Source organism: Microcaecilia unicolor, chromosome 4, assembly GCF_901765095.1.
Source record: "Microcaecilia unicolor chromosome 4, aMicUni1.1, whole genome shotgun sequence".
Lineage (NCBI taxonomy): Eukaryota > Metazoa > Chordata > Amphibia > Gymnophiona > Siphonopidae > Microcaecilia > Microcaecilia unicolor.
In genome coordinates, this window is record NC_044034.1 from 97,601,739 (window position 1) to 97,617,504 (window position 15,766).

General features: G+C 41.2%; 1 protein-coding gene across 1 annotated transcript in view; it reads right to left on the reverse strand.

The window, feature by feature from the left end:
- GTF2F2 (general transcription factor IIF subunit 2) overlaps positions 1-15,766 on the reverse strand; it is a 231,303-nt gene that overhangs the window by 54,912 nt on the left and 160,625 nt on the right. The window contains exon 7 of the mRNA XM_030200520.1: positions 3,797-3,896. Coding sequence (XP_030056380.1) covers positions 3,797-3,896 — 100 coding nt within the window. The remainder of the gene's footprint in view (positions 1-3,796; positions 3,897-15,766) is intronic.

The following is a 15,766-nucleotide window of genomic DNA, read 5'->3' on the forward strand; positions in this document are numbered from 1 at the left end:
TATATAATTTCCAAGTATAGCCCAACATTAACTTCTCTCTTGTCCACGTCTTCCATCCAACCTCGGAACCTTCATCTCATACCAGTCCCAAGCATGTCTAAATCCATCAGAATTGGTTCCTCATGCTTTACTGGAGCTTTGACGCAAATATATAGGTTTTAGGGTTCTAATTGCTGCTTCATGCAGGTTACCTTTATACTTTGGAAACCCATGATGATATCTTCTGTTAAGGTTTGCAACTGTCATGTTGTGCATATTACCCCCAAAATGGTTTCATTTCCATCTTCATGCTACCATGAGTCCTACTTAACCCACGCTTTCTTAGATACTATTAGTATTTTTTCCATCATTTCCTCCAGGACACTCCCATTATCCATCACCTTTTTGGTGAAAAAATATCTCCTGAATTTTTTTTTCAATATTCTCTTTTTGAGTTTCACAAGATTACTTCTAGTTCCACAACTTCCATTCTCTTGAAACAGGTTTGCTTCCTGTGCATTAACACTTTTCAGATATTTAAATATCTCTCATCATATCCCCCTGCCTCTCTCCTCTTCTAGGATATGCATTTAGATTCCTCAAATCTCATCTCACACAGCTTTTGGTGTGGATTGCCCTGTTTATATTTTTAATGAACCACCACTGGCCTTTCTGACTGAGTAGGATAGATGTCAAATATCATGTTATGCAGAAACTTATATGGAACACTACCTTATTATAATGAAACCTAGATTTTTATTTATTAAAAAAAAATGCATAGCCTATTTCCAAAAATCGAAGTGGATAACAATTAAGTTACTTACCAGCAGAATGTGTTGCAGTCTTGTAGTTCCTGCTGCTATATGGCTATTTCCCACAATTTTCCTGCACCCCCCCCCCCCCCTCCCCGATCTGATGCATCACAAAATGATGCTCCCTGACTCAACAAATTGCTACTGGACAATGATGCACACTGAAGCAGCATGACAAAGGAGCTGATCCTACTCCTTTGCACGCTAACTTCGCTTGCCAATAATGTTCGTTCTACTATTCTTGATTCTCTTCTTGATCTCCATAGAAACTATGGAGACAGCTACGTCATCATTCATTCTAGTACATTTTGGCTTTGCCATTCCCACCCTTGCCAGTTGGAGTAGTTTTCACTGCTTCTTTCCTGCCCTCTATCACCCTTATTACCGTCTATCCAGCCTGCACAGTCCTTAACATCTACGAACCTTATTATCAAACTTATATCCTGCTTTACCCGCATGATCTAAGCGGGTTGCATTGAAACATACAAAATACACAGTACAGGATAAAACCATACACATACATCCATCAAACTAAAACCTACCCATAACCATCAGACAAAAAAATAAAATCATTTATTCGCCGATATAACATCAATGATTCCTTTAACAAAATGTTTTTTGAAGTAAGTGCTTTCAACTGTTTCCTAAACTGAGAAAGTGAAGTTATCTGCTGCAGTTCTAGTGGAAGATCATTCCACATTATTGGACCAGCTATTAAAAAACATCTCTGACTGATCTTCCTCTAGTCGGACCTGGTGAAAAGAGGGATACATCCAGCAAACATTTTCCTTGATATTCAAATTTCTTAGAGGACAAATTCAAACAATTAGAAATACCTAAAATTATTTCATCAGCTCTCTGAGTGCATTATTTCCCCAATTACTTGTTCAGATCATGCTCCTTTATATATCAGAAGAAGAATAAGTTAGGCATCATGCTTTGGGGATTGAACATGGCAGTGTTAAGCCATGAACAATTTGCTTAGGTAGCACACAAGACCATACATGAATACATACAATTCAACGACACGGGGAGGTCAATATTTTTACAGTATGGGACACACTGAAGGCAGCTATACGGGGTAAATTCATACAGCACGGCTCTTAATTTAAGAAACAAAAAACCCCAGAACTTTCTCAACGTTATGTCTAACATAAGGAAAGCAGAGGAGAAACATATAAAATTACAGATGGAATCTATCACTTTGGAGATCTTAAACCTATCAAACAAGTCACAAAGGTTGGTTGAGTAACTCTTCCCAGTTCCTTGCACACTCAGGGTGTAATAAAATAAAGCATTTTCTCACAGAGGTACTGCACCAATGTTCTCTGCTTAGAGTGGCCGAAGATTGAAATCTCACACTGTAAGCATATGAAGAACAAATGTCCCGAAAAAGGGAAGCCCCAAACGACAAACGTTTGACGTTCTGAGAGATTAAAAAAGCAACCTCTCTGCTTTGCGGAAAACGATAGACTGCTGGTCCTGCATTTGAACGTTGGACCGGAAGGCACCCACGCATGCGTGGTGAGGGCACTGCCTCAACGTTTTAAACTGACAGTGCACGATGGCAGTGTCCGCACCGGGCTCCATGGATGATGTCATCCACAAGTGAGAATATTATGCTTGCTTGTCCTTGGAGAATTTGGGTTTTTCTAGATTTAACCAGAGTGACTCAGAAAAGGAGGAAGTAATTTTTGTTACTGAGACCAGGGGCCCGATACTCAGCTGGCGGTAGTTTTGCTAGCCACAACTGGTGCTCTTTCTCTGGAAATTCAGTGCCGGGCATGTCTGAGCTCTGGTACTGAATTTTTGGGTATATACGGGCAGTGAAAACAGTCAGTTAAGTGTGATATTCAGGACTTAAGCAGCTATGGCATAAAGATAGACTGACACTTCTGTGATCATATTTATATGATTAGTTTGGCTGGCCAAGTGGTGACTCCATTCCTAGAATGCCCCCAAGTATCCAGTTTCAGTTTGGGCACTAACTGGGCATTTTCAGTAGCATTATCCAGTTAAATGCTGCTGAATATGCCCGGTTAGCCCTGGACAGGCGATTTAACTGTCCAGGAGTCTTTTATGTAGATTTAATTCCCTTTTTTCTTACCTTTTTTTATTCTATACTATAACAATTCTATTATTTCTCTTCAAGTGTTAAACTAGTACAATTATTTGAAAATGCATTAAAAAAAAGAAAAGAAATGATGTGATTACTGCAAGGCCTTTGTAAAGGCCTCCAATGTAAGGGGCCAGGCTAAATTGTTAATTTTATTTATTTACCGTCTTTTTGAAGGAATTCACTCAATGCGGTGTACAGTAAGAACAGTATCAATAATTAAAAGTTATAGTTTCTCCATCTATCATTTACTGTTAGACTGAATTTTATTCCAATAAATACATAACATTAGGTAAAGCTAAAATAAATAGAAAGCCACTATGCAATAAAGTTTACATTTAAGTTTAATGCATTAGTACAAATAATTTGGTGCTCTCAAACTAAGGGCTTCTTTTACAAAGCCGTGCTAATGATTCCCACGCGGCAAATGAATGGAAGCCCATAGGAACTGAATGGGATTCCTCTCATTTGCCGCACTGAGAATTGGTAGTGCGGCTTTGTAAAAGAGGCCCCAAATCTTTATAAACACGGAATACAATGTGACATGACTCAGTGTAATTTGCATTGGGTGCAAGGGAAGCAGCCTTCTGTGGTCACAACTAAGGTATACTAGTATATACGGAAATGCCCCCAGTATGTTTTGCTTTTCTGTTAAGACATTCTCAAGAACAAAAGAACATATCCAGGCTTTAACAGGATTATTTCTCCATTATTTAAGTAAGAATTTGCTTCTGAAGATGGAAAATCTACAGCAACCCCAAGAAGAAATTTAAGCAATACAAATGAACTGAAGAACCAGGGTGCTTGGCTATGAGTCATGTATTGCTTAGTACAATCTTGTCACAGCTGTTAACAGAAATGGTAGAATAATAATAACTTTAACACTTACATTATACTGATGATTAGCCACAGGCTTGTAATTGGTTGTTACAACTTTATCCAAGGACAGTATTTGTCTTGCTGGCTTGGAAGATTCTTCAATTTGTTGTCTGAAAAACATAACAAATAATTAGAAAATGAAATGGTGACAGCCAATCAGACTTTCAGCCAGATGTATTAGTTTTTTTCCAACTAGGGAAGAAAAGCTTAGTCCAATGGTTCCCGAGCCTGGTCCTGGTGATACCTCAATCAGTCAGGTTTTCATGATAGCCACAGTGAATATTCATGAGATAGATCTGCATCCAGTGGAGGCAATGCATGCAAATCTCTCTCATGAATATTCATTGTAGATATCTTGAAAACCTAACTGGCTGGGGTGCCTCCATGACCAGGTTTGGGAATCATTGGCTTAGTATATATGGCTCATTTGATTTGAGCCAGCATTAACTAATAGCAGATATCTATTTGATAATGAAAATATTAATGCATTCAAAATCTGAATAGAACTACCCATGGATTTCCCTATGGCCTAGAGCAGAAATTAAAATTAGATTTTACCTGCTAATTTTCTTTCCTTTAGTCTCATCAGACCAGTCCAGGTCCTGTGGGCTCTAATTAACTGGCAGATGGAGATCGACAAGTTAAAATTTCCTGTGTGCTTCACTTATAAGACCACCATGCAGCATGAGATCATCAATACTTTGAATGCCAAAGCAATGGACAGTGGATGGAGGTAGAGAAGTAAAACATTATTGTGTGCTTCATGCTATAAGAGTACCATGCAGAATAAGATCATCAATATTTCGATTGAGAAAGAAGGACTCCATGACTTCTTGTTCCTAGTAAATTATTTAATTCATAACATATTTGTTAACCTCCAGAAGTCCCCCAAAGGGAAAACGGGGAAGTAAGAAGAAAAGAACTTGGATTCATGTAAGTATTTCCCAACATTCTCTCTCTGTTCTGTAGCTGTTTCCTTTCATTTTGAAAGAAAAGTTAGATCCGCTTAAAATAGTGTTGGCTTGCTCAGACCAGGACGTGTAAGATGCAATCTCTGCCATACTAGGGAAGGTATCTAGACTGGTTTGGTGAGCCTAAAGGAAAGAAAATTAGCAGATTAAGACTTAATTTTTTTAATTTCTCCTTCCTTAGTGTTTGCACCAGACCAGTCCAAAACCTGTGGGATATAGCAAAGAAGTCCTCTATGTGGTGGGTAAAAAGAATTATCATCCACTGGGCTTACAATAGATCCTCAGGAGATGACCCATCTAGGATTTCTGCAATACAGAAGGACAACAGAGACATCTGCTAATAGCTATGGATGTCAATTAATTGTGTCACTGCAAAATGACAGGATTACAGAATCTTTCAAGAACATTTAAAAATGCAAAGTATAAAAGAAGTTAAGGAAGAAAAAGGTAGTCTTGCACAAAATTGAGAAGCTGCTTCTACAGAAGCAAAAGGTATGAACATAGACTAAGGATAATAAAAAAAAAAGACTGGAATAGAAGCAGACTTAAATTTGCATCAAAAAGAACAGCAAGTCTTCCCCAGAGAGTTCTAGAATCTTATTAGATGTCAACTAATAAGAATGAGAGGGGAGATGGATGGTGGACATGGAGAGAAGAACTGTCAAATCGACAGGAGACACTGGCAAGAGAGTTAAGAGAAGACAAACCAGAGTCTTGGACCAATACGATTAGAAAAATAAAAAGACGGCACAAAAAAAATATATGTTTTTTTTTCTGTTTTGTGAATAGAATACATCAGATTTTGGAATGCACATCTGCCAGAGCTGGTGTTAGACATGGCTGGGGTCCAGAGCAGAAATTTGGGAGGGGACTCCCAAAGCCCTTTACCAGGTTGTGCCTTCTCTGAAGGAGTAGCCTAGTGGTTAGTGCAGTGGACTTTGATCCTGGGGAACTGGGTTTGATTCCCACTACAGCTCCTTGTGACTCTGGGCAAGTCACTTAACCCTCCATTGCCCCAGGTACAAATAAGTACCTGTATATACTATGTAAACCGCTTAGAATGTAGTTGCACAAACCACAGAAAGGCAGTATATCAAGTCCCATTCCCTTTTAGCTTCCAACAAACTTGGGACCCTCTTTGGCCAGGGGGCTTAGGACAACTGTTCAGTTCTACTTGCCCAACACCATCCCTTTCATGTGCTATCTTTATATTTTGCACAGTACTGGCTTCTTGGATTTTCTGTTTCATTTTTAATTCTAGCATCTTTATTCTGTATTCAACATTTGTCTTCTGTGTGTGCGTGACTGAGGCCAGGTATTCTGTTAGCATTAAATTTGTATGTAGCTTTCTGTAGTAATTTTCTGTTTTCCTGATAGATGTATTAATTTTAGTGCCCTAAATATTACTGTGGGCCCTATCTTTTCATAGGTATAATCCTTGTTTTAGAATTTAGAGCTGGTACGGTAAATTGACTCTAGATTCTGAGCGACTTTTTTTTTTAATAGATTTTTGTATTACTTTACAATATAACTAGTACTGAGAGGGTTTATATTCATGTTACTGAGATAACATTAGAATCAGAAATGTCTTTGTACGGTGAGTTTTATGCAGAAATGTTCTAGCTCAGCTCTGCATCCATTGTTGGGGGAGGACCAGGGGTTCTGTGGATGTAAAATTTATTTGCCTTTAGTACCATATGAAGGAAATATATGTATGTTGGGACACTGTGGTTCAGTGGGAGCTGAAGAGTACAATCTCTTGTATTTCCCCTAGCCCTCTGAAGCCTGTACAACTCTCGCTGCAGTCGGTGTGGGTGGAGCAGGGGCAGTGCATGGGTTGGGGTAGGGGTGCATCAGGCAGCGAGTTTTTCTCTTTCAAAAAGTTGGCAGCCCTAGTGACCACCCATTGTACTTGCTGGTCTACCCAAAAATTGTCTTCTGGCTATGTCACTATCCCTATATATTTGGTCACTACAAAATACATAGAACATCCCCGCTTTTGCATGTTTTATGGTATCACTTGCCTTGGGAAAATAATTCAGAAGGCAAGAAAAAAAATGAAATAAGCAGAAACTTGTGAATGACAAAGCTTCAATCACAGCCACAACAATAACAACAACAACAACAACAAAAAATGGTCTCACAGAACAGACAGTCTTGTGGAAAAATGTTTCATGGATGTTCTTGACTGGCTGTCAATTTCTAGCTACAAGCTTAAGTTGTTGTGTTGGATTTGCTGCATTTGAATCAGCTTTTCTTCTAAAGGTGTTGTTCTTTCTGTCACACTTTCAGCAAAGCAAAATTGATTATTTCTTTTAGATATAAATTTATGCCCCTGATGCAGGCTTATATCAAATCTTGACTTTGGCTCAATGTGCCCATTAAGGTTGTGGTTCATGTCATTTCCAGTTGACCATAAAGCCAAATATTTAGAATTTTGTGGAGAATTTGTTTTATAAATTGTTATCTTTTGGAGACTGAAGACATGATTATCAGCTTGAAACCTTTGGTGAGTTGTTCAGGTTTTGTCACTCTCTCTTTGGTTACTGGCTACCTGTTTAGCGTACCTGGGTTTGCCAGATTCTGCATTACTTAGCTGATGGTTGTTTGTTCAAAATTTGATCCTATTTCCCCTTGGTTAAATTCTCTGCATTGGCGCCTCTGAGGCCTGCATAAGATTTAAACTTTTAATCTGGTTAACCTCTTGCCAACCCCTTACTGTGTGGCAATAGTGTTGCAAGACACGAATGTGCCCTGGGCAACATGCTCCCAATTGCTTTTTGTGACCTGCCCACTAGCAACATGCTGGCAAGGGAAGCCAATTGATGTAGCTCAAGTTTAGCACTCTTTGCGCCCTGTACAGCTTCACTGCCTGCACATAGCTAGCTACGGTCCTGCTGTGTGAACTTCATTAGCTGCCATTTGACAGACAAGTTAAAAAAATTAACTATTATGTTCAGCCTTCCAGGCATTAAATGGAATAGGCCCTGAATATCTGGCAGATAAATTAAGTATGTGCTTGCGTACTTGCTCAGACAAATGGTGACGGAACCCACAAGGGAGGGAGCGACGCTAGATCTGGTACTCACAAATGGGGATAGTGTATCAAATGTCCGAGTGGGTGCCCACCTGGGCAGCAGTGACCATCAAACGGTTTGGTTTGATATGACGGCTTAAGAGGAGGGTGGCCACTCAAAACTGAAAGTCCTGGATTTCAAGCGTGCTGACTTTAGTAAAATGGGGGAATACCTGAGGAAGAAGCTGATGGGCTGGGAGGGCGTACGAGAAGTGGAAGGGCAGTGGTCCAGGCTGAAAGAAACTATAAATGGGGCCACAAACCTCTATGTAAGGAGAGTAAATAAAAGCAAGAGAAAAAGGAAACCGATATGGTTCTCCAAGCAAGTGGCTGAGAAAATAAAGGCTAAAGAGTTGGTGTTCCAGAAATACAGAAAAAATCAAAAAGAGGAACACAGAGAGGAATACCGGATGAAACTGAAGGAAGCCAAGAGAGAGATACGTCTGGCGAAAGCGCTTGTGGAAGAACAAATGGCTAGAAAGGTAAGGAGGGGTGACAAAAATTTCTTCAGGTATATTAGTGAAAGGAAAAAGACTAAAAGAGAATTGTGAGACTGAAAGATGCTGCGAACCGCTATGTAGAAAATGATGAAGAAAAGGCAAATTTACTAAATAGATACTTTTGTTCTGTTTTCACAGAAGAAAATCCTGGAGAAGGACCGAGATGGACTAACAAAAGTACATGTGAGAGTGGAGTGGATTTAGCACCGTTCACAGAAGAGAGTGTGTATGAACAACTAGGAAGCTAAAGGTGGACAAAGCCATGGGACCGGACGGGATCCACCCCAGGATATTGAGGGAGCTCAGAGAGGTTCTGGCTGGTCTTCTTAAAGATATGTTTAATAAATCCTTGGAGACAGGAGAGGTTCCGTGCGATTGGAGAACGGCGGAGGTGGTCCCTCTTCACAAAAGTGGTGATAGGGAAGAAGCTGGAAACTACAGGCCGGTAAGCCTCACTTCGGTTATTGGAAAAGTAATGGAAGCGATGCTAAAGGACAGGACAGTGAATTTCCTGGAAAACAATAAGTTGCAAGATCCGAAACAACATGGTTTTACCAAAGGGAAATCGTGTCAAACGAATCTCATTGAATTCTTTGACTGGGTGACTGGAGAATTGAATCAAGGACGTGCTATGGATGTAATCTACTTAGATTTCAGCAAAGCTTTTGACACGGTTCCCCACAGGAGGCTCTTGAATAAACTGGACAGGCTGAAGATAGGACCTGAAGTGGTAAACTGGATTAGGAACTAACTGGTTGATGGACAGAAACCAGAGGGTGGTGGTGAATGGAATTCGCTCGGAAGAGGGGAAGGTGAGTAGTGGAGTGCCTCAGGGATCGGTGCTGGGACCGATTCTGTTCAATATATTTGTGAGTGACATTGCCGAAGGGTTAGAAGGTAAAGTTTGCCTTTTTGCGGACGATACTAAGATTTGTAACATAGTGGACACCGGGGAGGGAGTGGAAAACATGAAAAAGGATCTGCGGAAACTAGAAGAATGGTCTAAGGTTTGGCAATTAAAATTCAATGTGAAGAAATGCAAAGTGATGCACTTAGGGAGTAGAAATCCACGGGAGAAGTATGTGTTAGGCGGGGAGAGTCTGATAGTTACGGATGGGGAGAGGGATCTTGGGGTGATAGTATCTGAGGATCTGAAGGCGACTAAACAGTGTGACAAGGCGGTGGCCGTAGCCAGAAGGTTGCTAGGCTGTATAGAGAGAGGTGTGACCAGTGGAAGAAAAGAGGTGTTGATGCCCCTGTATAAGTCGTTGGTGAGGCCCCACCTGGAGTATTGTGTTCAGTTCTGGAGGCCGTACCTTGCTAAGGATGTAAAAACAATGGAAGCGGTGCAAAGAAAAGCTACGAGAATGGTATGGGATTTGCGTTACAAGACGTTATGAGGAGAGACTTGCAGACCTGAACATGTATACCCTGGAGGAAAGGAGAAACAGGGGTGATATGATACAGATGTTCAAATATTTGAAAGGTATTAATCCGCAAACGAACCTTTTCCAGAGATGGGAGGGTGGTAGAACGAGAGGACATGATATGAGAGTGAAGGGGGGCAGACTCAAGAAAAATGTCAGGAAGTATTTTTTCACGGAGAGTGGTAGATACTTGGAATGCCCTCCCGTAGGAGGTGGTGGAGATGAAAACGGTAGCGGAATTCAAGCATGCGTGGGATAAACATAAAGGAATCCTGTGCAGAAGGAATGGATCCTCAGAAGCTTAGCCGAGATTGGGAGGCGGGGCTGGTGTTTGGGTGGTGGGGCTAGTTCTGGGCAAGACTTCTACGGTCTGTGTCCTGAAAATGGCAGATACACAAGAAGTAGCACATATGAGTTTAGATGGACCGTGCAGGTCTTTTTCTGCCGTCATCTACTATGTTACTATGCTACTTGTGTCTTCACACAACCACTGAAATTTAGTGATTTCAATCCTTGTGATTCTGTGTGGTTTCGATACATCACTCTTTTAGTGGCTCAATGCCTACTTTATGGAATAAATTATTAATCTAAATAGAGACAATTTACTTTTCAGATGTCATTTGAAAACCTGAGCTTTTCGTATACCTTTAGACTTGTCTGAACACAGCCATAAGTGGAAGGTCTGGCCTATAAGGCTTCAAATTCTTGGAAACATCAGAATGTTTCCAGGTTTTTTTTCTTAAAGTCCTGAGGACCAAGTACATCAAAATATACCAAGTTCTCTATGATACAATTCCCTGAACCGGCATTTATCCAAGCCAGTATGTGGCCAGAATACTTAATGCCCCAATAGTCAGCAAGCTTTTTCTGCACATCATCAGATAGGTTTTATGTACATAGCCATAAGACACTGCAATCATCAATAGTGACAGCAGAGGTTCTTGATGCCATGTCCAAAACTATAGCATTCCAAGCAGATAAAATGTTTTTCTCACTCCTTGCTGTGTACCAACCTAAGCCTCTTGAGAAAGGCATTCAGTGAAGATATATGCAATATTAGACCACCTAAACTTGATAGGATGCTATGGGGGATTGAAACATAGCATTCTAATAATTCTTTCTCCCAAAGAGTCCACAGTCCTGCACTAGTGATCCATGGCGGACAGCTTTTTGGCTCAATTTAGGGCAGATTCAACCACAAATTAGTGTGTTTATTGCATAGAGACATGATGGCAGATAAAGGCCATATGGTCCATCCAATCTGCTCATCCACATAACCTATTATCTCCTTCTCTCCCTGAGAGATCCCATGTGCCTGTCCCACACTTTCTTGAATTCAGACACAGTCTGTCTTCACCACTTCCACAGGGAGGCGATTCCACGCATTCATCACCCTTTCCATAACAACTATTTCCTTAAATTACTCTTGAGCTTATAACCTCTTAACTTCATCCTATGCCCTCTCATTCAAGAGCTTTCCTTCATTTGAAAAAGGCTCACCACCTATATATTAATGCCACAGAGATATTTAAACTTCTCTATCATATCCCCTCTCCCTTCCAGAGTATACAAATTGAGGACTATAAGTGTCACCATATGCTTTATAGCAGAGACCACTGACCAATTTTGTAGCTGCCCTCTTGACCGACTCCATCCTGTTTATATCTTTTTGAAGATGCAATCTCCAGAATTACACCCAGTATTCTAAACGGAGCCTCACCAGAGACTATACAAGGGCACTATCCCTTCTTTTTTTCCTGCTGGGCATTCCTCTCCTTATGCACCCAAGCATCCTTCTGACTTTGACCATCGCCTTTTCTACCTGTTTGGCCACCTTAAGATCATCAGATACGATTACCCCCAAGTCCCATTCTTCTTTCTTACACAGAACTATACTGTACTATACTGCTCCCTTGGATTTTTGCAGTGCAAGTGCATGACCCTGCATCCTTTAGCATTAAATTTCAGTTGTCAATTTCTGGACCATCCTTTAAGCTTTGCTAGATCATGCTATCCACATCATCTGGGGTATCTACCATATTACAGAGTTTGGTGTGATCTACAAAGAGACAAATCTTACTAGACAGTCCTTCCACAATATCACTCACAAAGATGTTAAAAAGACCCAGGCCAAGGGCAGATCCCTGCAGTACATCACTGAACATCTTTTTCTTTGAAGTATACTCCATTTACCACTACCCTTTGTCCCCTTCCATTTAACCAGTTTTTAACCCAGTCAGTCACTTTAGGGCCCATACCAAGGGTTCTCTGATGAACAAACCGTTGTCTATGTGGAACCATGTCAAAGACTTTACTAAAACCCAAGTACACATCTAGCGCCCCTCTCATATCCAACTGTTTGGTCATCCAGTCAAAGAATTCAATCAGATTTGTTTGACAAGACTGCCTCTAGTAAAACCATGCTGCCTTGGATTGTGAAGTCCAATTCTAGAAGCCTTACAATCCTCTGCTTTAGAAGCGTTTCTATTAGTTTACTCATCACTGAGGTCAGACTAACAGGCCTGTAATTCTCAATCTCCTCCTTACTTCCAGTTTTGTGCAGATAGACCACATCTGCCCTTCTCCAATCCTCTGGGACCACTCTAGATCCTAAAGAAGCATTGAAAAGATCAGACAACAGAACCGCCAGAACTTTTCCAACTTCCTTGAGTACCCTTGGATGCAGCCCATCAGACCCCATCGTTATTTTTATTTTTAGTTGGCTATCTTCTCACGAACACAGTCTTCTGAGAATTGGTCCAGGTCTACCACGCATCCATTCCCAATAGCATTTGTTTTCTGCAGTCCTACCCCCTGGCCCTTCATCTGTGAAACAGAAGTAACTGTTAAGCAGTTCAGCTTCATCCTTATCAGCTTCCACATATTCCTCCCCTTCACTCTTGAGCCTCACAATGCTATTTTGGCACTTCCTGCTATCACTTACATATCTAAAAAATGTCTTGTCACCCAGTTTTACCATACTGGCTATCTTTTCTTCTATTTGAATATTTGCTCTTCTGACAGCTTTTCAGGTTCTCTTATCTTTTGCAGTTATTTTTACCTGTTCCTCTTTTTGTGATGTCTTGCAATTTATGAAGACTAAAGTTTTCCCTTACCTTTTCAGTTACTATATTTGAGAACAAAAAAGGCCTTCTTTTCCTCTTACTTCTATATACTTTTCTAACATAAAGGTGTTTTGCCTTTTTTTTAGCATTCTTGATATACCGCCTTTCTGAATTACAATTAAGGTGGCTTACAAAGGGATTCTCAAAGAAAGGAAAGAGAAGGAAAACACAAAAAGAAGTGGACAAATACTAAGATTGTAGAGCCCTTCATGCCACAAGGCCCGAGACCCCCAGTGTTCTACTAATGATCTTCAAATGCCAAACTAAAAAAGTAGGCTTTGAGTTCCCTTTTGAATCTTTAAAGTTGGCCTCAATCCTCAGGTAGGTGAAGAGAGAGTTCCAGAGGGCAGGGGCCAGGAAGAAAAAGGCAGACTGATGGGTCTGAGTCTAGGACCTCAGAATACTAATGGGATGATATTGAACGAACAGATTAAAAAGGTAAAGCAGCAGACTGGAATAGAATGTCTCATGGGCTAAGATTAGAACTCTGAACTTGATGCAATAAGAGATGGATGTCCACAGGCCTCTCTAAGCAGAGGAATTACATGATCAAACCTGCAAGCCCCTGATATAAGCTTAATAGTCATATTTGCACAAGCTGAAAACAACAAAGTAACAGACCCGAAAGGCTATGGTGTAAGGTATTACAGTAATCTAAGCAACTGATTACCAACTGAAAAAAAAAATGAAGTGGTAGTTAATGTCAGTCTATGGGTGGAGAGAGCTAATATATAGAGAGTAGCAAAGCAGGTTATGAACCACTGATGAAACCTGTTGATCAAAACATGGCAGTCCCAGAAGAACCCCAAAATTTTCATTGAAGTGTCAAAGTACATGATTGACTAGTTGCTCCTAATTGCCCAACATTACTCAATCAGTGATGCACATAAGGTGATTAAGGAATTTCTGTGTTAACTAATCTGCAATTGCCAAAAGGCAGGAATTTAAGTTTGATAAATCAGGAGAAGCAGGATTAAGAAAGGTCTAGAGCTAAATATCATCAGCATAAAAATAGCCATTAGCATCATAAGACTAAATTAGAAGAGGCAAGGGTGAGAAAAACAGATTAAATTACATAGGTGAAAGCACAGATCCATGCTGACACCCACAGGGGTGGGAATACTTACAGGAATGAATATCATCAGAGATCACTTGGAAGGAGTGCCCTGAAAGAATAGATTTGAACCACTGCCAGACAGTGCCTCTGATACTTATGTTGCGCAAGCAAGCTAGTAGAGGTTTATAGTAAATAAGGTCAAATGCTGCAGACACGTCAAGAAATCCCACTAGTACACTTTGTGCTCTATCAAAGGCACTGTGGATCTCATTGTGTATAGTGGTTGAGAAAGTTCCTGTCCTGTGACAGGGCCTGAATCTAGACTGTCGAGGATGGAGAAGGTTTTTTTGCACAACATATTTGTTGAGCTACAAAAGGTATAGCTTGCCCTGTAAATGTAGGTATGTACAAAAAATTATACTGCCTTTTTTAAAAGTAGGTTTCACAATGGCAGCTGGGCCTTATCAAATTCCTCAGCTACCTGAACATGATGCACTGTGGCCCTCCTCACCAACTATTATCCAAACTCTACAGATCTCACCGTGACCTCTCTAACCTCATCTCTATTCCTCTACTCCCCTCCTCTTCTCTGCCCTTCTCTTGCGCCCTATGGAATGCCCGCTCTATCTGTAACAAACTCCCCTATATCCAGGACCTCTTTATCTCGCGTCACCTCCATCTGCTCGCCATAACAGAAACCTGGCTCTGCCCTGATGACTCTGCTTCAGTCGCAGCCCTGTGCCATGGCGGTTATCTATTTTCACATACTCCTCGCCCTGCTGGCCGTGGGGGCGGTGTTGGACTACTTCTCTCTCCCTCCTCCAGATTTCAACCCCTTCTTCCACCTCAATCTCACTGTTTTTCCTCCTTTGAAGTCCACTCTATCCGCCTTTTCTCTCCTCTGCCTCTTCGAATAGCGGTCATTTATCGTCCCCCTGATAAGTCCCTTTCATCCTTTCTCAGTGACTTTGATGCCTGGCTTGCCTTCTTCCATGATCTTTCCTCCCCCTCTCTCATCCTTGGTGACTTTAATATTCCTGCTAATGATCCTTCCAACTCTTATATTTCCAAGTTACTCGCTTTAACGTCGTCCTTTAATCTCCAACTATGCTCCACCTCCCCCACTCATCAAAATGGTCACTGTCTTGATCTCATCTTCTCCTCCAACTGTTCACCCTCTAGTTTCCTTGCCTCCGATCTTCCCCTCTCTGATCACCATCTTATAACTTTCACACTTAAATCTCCTCCCTCCCAGTCCCGTCCTATCCTATCTAATTTATCTAGGAATCTTCACGATATTGACCCTTCATCTCTATCCTCCCATGTTTCAAACCTCCTCTCTACTGTGGCGCCATCCACGTCTGTCAACGAGGCTGTTTCTTCTTACAACAATACTCTATCCTCTGCCTTAGACACTCTTGCACCTTTGATGACCCGCCCTGTAAGGCGTACAAAACCCCAACCTTGGCTGACTTCTAATATCCGCTACCTACGTTCCTGTACCCGCTCCGCCGAACGCCTCTGGCGGAAATCTCGGGCCCTTGCTGATTTCTTACACTTTAAGTTCATGCTGACCTCCTTCCAATCTGCTCTTTTACGTGCCAAACAGGATTATTATATCCAACTGACCAACTCTCTTGGCTCTAATCCTCGACTTCTCTTCACCACATTGAACTCTCTCCTCAAGGTGCCCCCTCCCCCAACTCCCCCTTCATTATCTCCTCAGACCCTTGCTGAATTCTTTCACAACAAGGTTCAAAAGATAAACCTTGCTTTCTCTACCTCACCAGCTCTCCCTCCACTAGTCCGTTCCCCTCTCTCTCC